Source organism: Protobothrops mucrosquamatus, unplaced genomic scaffold (assembly GCF_001527695.2).
Source record: "Protobothrops mucrosquamatus isolate PMUCROS unplaced genomic scaffold, P.Mucros_1.0 scaffold756, whole genome shotgun sequence".
Lineage (NCBI taxonomy): Eukaryota > Metazoa > Chordata > Lepidosauria > Squamata > Viperidae > Protobothrops > Protobothrops mucrosquamatus.
In genome coordinates, this window is record NW_015387026.1 from 202,308 (window position 1) to 205,304 (window position 2,997).

General features: G+C 48.9%; 1 protein-coding gene across 1 annotated transcript in view; it reads left to right on the forward strand.

The window, feature by feature from the left end:
* Positions 1-2,997, forward strand: part of MEGF8 (multiple EGF like domains 8) — a 56,666-nt gene that overhangs the window by 26,441 nt on the left and 27,228 nt on the right. The window contains exons 19-20 of the mRNA XM_029284598.1: positions 732-980; positions 2,393-2,589. Of these exons, the coding sequence (XP_029140431.1) occupies positions 732-980; positions 2,393-2,589 (446 nt within the window). The remainder of the gene's footprint in view (positions 1-731; positions 981-2,392; positions 2,590-2,997) is intronic.

The following is a 2,997-nucleotide window of genomic DNA, read 5'->3' on the forward strand; positions in this document are numbered from 1 at the left end:
GAATTCTGGGAGTTGAAGCCCGCAAGTCATGAAGGGGCCATAGTTCCCCCATGCTGGCTGAGGAATTCTGGGAGTTGAAGTCCTCAAGTCATGAAGGGGCCATAGTTCCCCCATGCTGGCTGAGGAATTCTGGGAGTTGAAGTCCACAAGTCATGAAGGGGCCATAGTTCCCCCATGCTGGCTGGGGAATTCTGGGAGTTGAAGTCCACAAGTCATCAAAGGGCCAAGTTTGAAGACCCCTACCTTAGGCACTTGGCAACTTGTCGTTTTAAGATTGTTGCACTGTCTTGCGGTCACGTGGTCTCATTTTACGAGCTTCCCACAAGCAAAGTCAATTGGGGAATCCAGATTTGCTTAACAACCATGTGAATCACTTAAAACACACACACACACACACACCACAATTTGTTTAACAATTGTGGTCGTTCAGTGAACCATCGTGACAAAGATAGCCATAACATCAGGTCTAGTCACGTGATGACTCGTTTAATGACCGCACTGCTTAGTGACTAAAATTCTGTACTACAGATAGTAGTACAGAACTACTCTCTGTGGTTCATCTCGATAACTCATTGAAAGAGATGGGGGAAAGTGACCTGTCGAATATTCATTACCAACGTACGATAAGTTGTTCAGAAGACCGGCTTGTGTGTGGGGGGGGAAACAACCCAATAATTTGGGGATTTTTGTGAATTAATGGTTGTTGTTTTTTTCTTTGACATCCTCGCTAGGTGCCTCCCGGGTGACTTCTCAGGTCTCGGAACCTTCTGGAACTGCTCGGTGGCCCTGTGGGAATCCCACGGGCTGCCTCCCTCCCACCCTGCCCAGTGGTCGTACGGGCAGTGTCCTGACGTGGACGAATGCCGGCTGGGCTTGGCCAACTGCCATCCCTTTGCCCGGTGCAAGAACACCCCGGATTCGTTTCAGTGTCACTGCAACCGAGGTTATGCTGGCGACGGGGTGGCTTTCTGCAACCAAACGTGAGTGGCTCCGGCTGTAGAAGGCTCCACGGGGGGAGGAAGGCCCTGAACGTGGCCAGTGCAAGAAGCAGAGACGGTGGCTGAGCTGAGGAGGACCCCGAAAGGGTCAAAGCGCCCACATGCTCTGGGGATGGGCGCTCGGCCTCTCCCGTTTGAGAGAGGCTCTCTCTGTGTGTGTGTGGATGTTGGCTTCCGCTTCCTGCCATCGCTGGAAGGAGGTTTTGTGCAAACGTGGTGCTAAGCGTTCCTTCCAGACTTCAAGTACTGGGAGAGTTGCTGATTGCGTTGTTCTGCTTTGGAGTTCCTACACAGAAGCTTAAGCAGAACAACGGTTGACGGTTTTGTGACATCAAATTGGTATTGATTCTTGGTGACCACGTGGCTAGATTTTCTTCAGGAACAGGACAGTTGAAAGGGCCTTAAACTGGCTATTTACTTTTTTCTGAAGAATAGGTCCTTCCTTCCTTCCTTCCTTCCTTCCTTCCTTCCTTCCTTCCTTCCATCCTTCCTTCCTTCCTTCCTTCCTTCCTTCCTTCCTTCCTTCCTTCCTTTTCCTTTCTCTCCTTCCTTCCTCTCCTCTTTTTCTCTTCTTTTCCTTTCCTTTCCTTTCCTTTCCTTTCCTTCCTTCCTTCCTTCCTTCCTTCCTTCCTTCCTTCCTTTTCCTTTCTCTCCTTCCTTCCTTTCTTCCTCTCTTTTCCCTCTTCTTTTCCTTTCCTTTCCTTTCCTTTCCTTTCCTTCCTTCCTTCCTTCCTTCCTTCCTTCCTTCCTTCCTTCTTTCTCCTTTCTCTCCTTCCCTTTCTTCCTCCCCTCTTTTCCCTCTTCCTTTCCTTTTCCTTCCTTCCTTTTCCTTCCTCTCCCTTTCTTTCTCCTTTCCTTTCCTTTCTTCCTCCTTTCCTTCCCTTCCCTTCCCTTCCCTTCCCTCCTTCCCTTCTTTTTCCTTTCTCTACTTCCTCCCTCCCTCCCCTCTTTTCCCTTTTCCTTCCTTCCCTTTCCCTCCCTCCCTCCTACTTTCCAGGTTTTCAGAGAGATTGACATTGATAGTTTTATCCACAAAAGCTTTAAAGCTGACATGTAGCAAGCTGTAAATCATTGAATCTTCGGACTTATTAAGTCCTTCGCCTGGCTGGCTTTAATCAGGATATGTGCATGTTAAGAAGATGCTTGTTGCAGGATACAGTTTGTAAGGGCACGCATGATTGTTCTAGGGAAGTAAAAAAACCAAAATGACAAAGGTTGCCCTTTCATCTAAAAACGAAGGGCGTTTTTATCCATTTGCTTGCCAACTCCTCTGTTTTCCTTTGGCATCTTGCTGGCTAGGGAATTCTGGGAGTTGAAGTTCACACGTCTCAAAGGTTGAGAAACATTGAGGTAGAGCCTGATGGGGATTCTCCTTTCCTCCTTCCCCCCTCCAGGTGCTACGATGAGTGCGCCCACGGGGAATGCAGCGGGGGCCCCAACTTCACCTGTTTGTGCGACTTAGGCTGGACCACCGAGCTCATCACCGGGGCGACCCCTCCGCCCAGCGGAGTGCAGTGCAACCTGGATTGCGGCTGCCACTTCCACAGCACCTGCAACCTCAAGGGCCCGGGTTTTTGCGATGAGTGTCAAAGTGAGTGTCAACCTCCCCAGCAATTCTTTCAGGAAGCCACGGCTGTGTTGTGTTTCCAGTTTTAGGGAGCACCGTCAATGGACACAGGAATTTAAAACAGGGTTGTGCAATTTAGAGCTGAAGACCCCCCCTCCCCACTCCTAGGCCTAATGGATAAGTTGCCTAAAAACATGATTTGGGGGTCTTCCGCCTCTCCGTTCACGTTTAACGAAAATTAAAATGAAGGACGGGGTTTTTCTCCTGGTCTGCATTTAGTGTGGTTTTCCCGTAGGGTTATACAAGTCTGTTCTGTCCCAGCCTATGTGAGTTCTTGTTAATTTACAAGGACAAACCCCTCTTTTAACAAGTAGGCTGGAAATGCAAGGAAAATAAACCTCTTTTATTAGTTAGGTACAGACCTGCAAAATG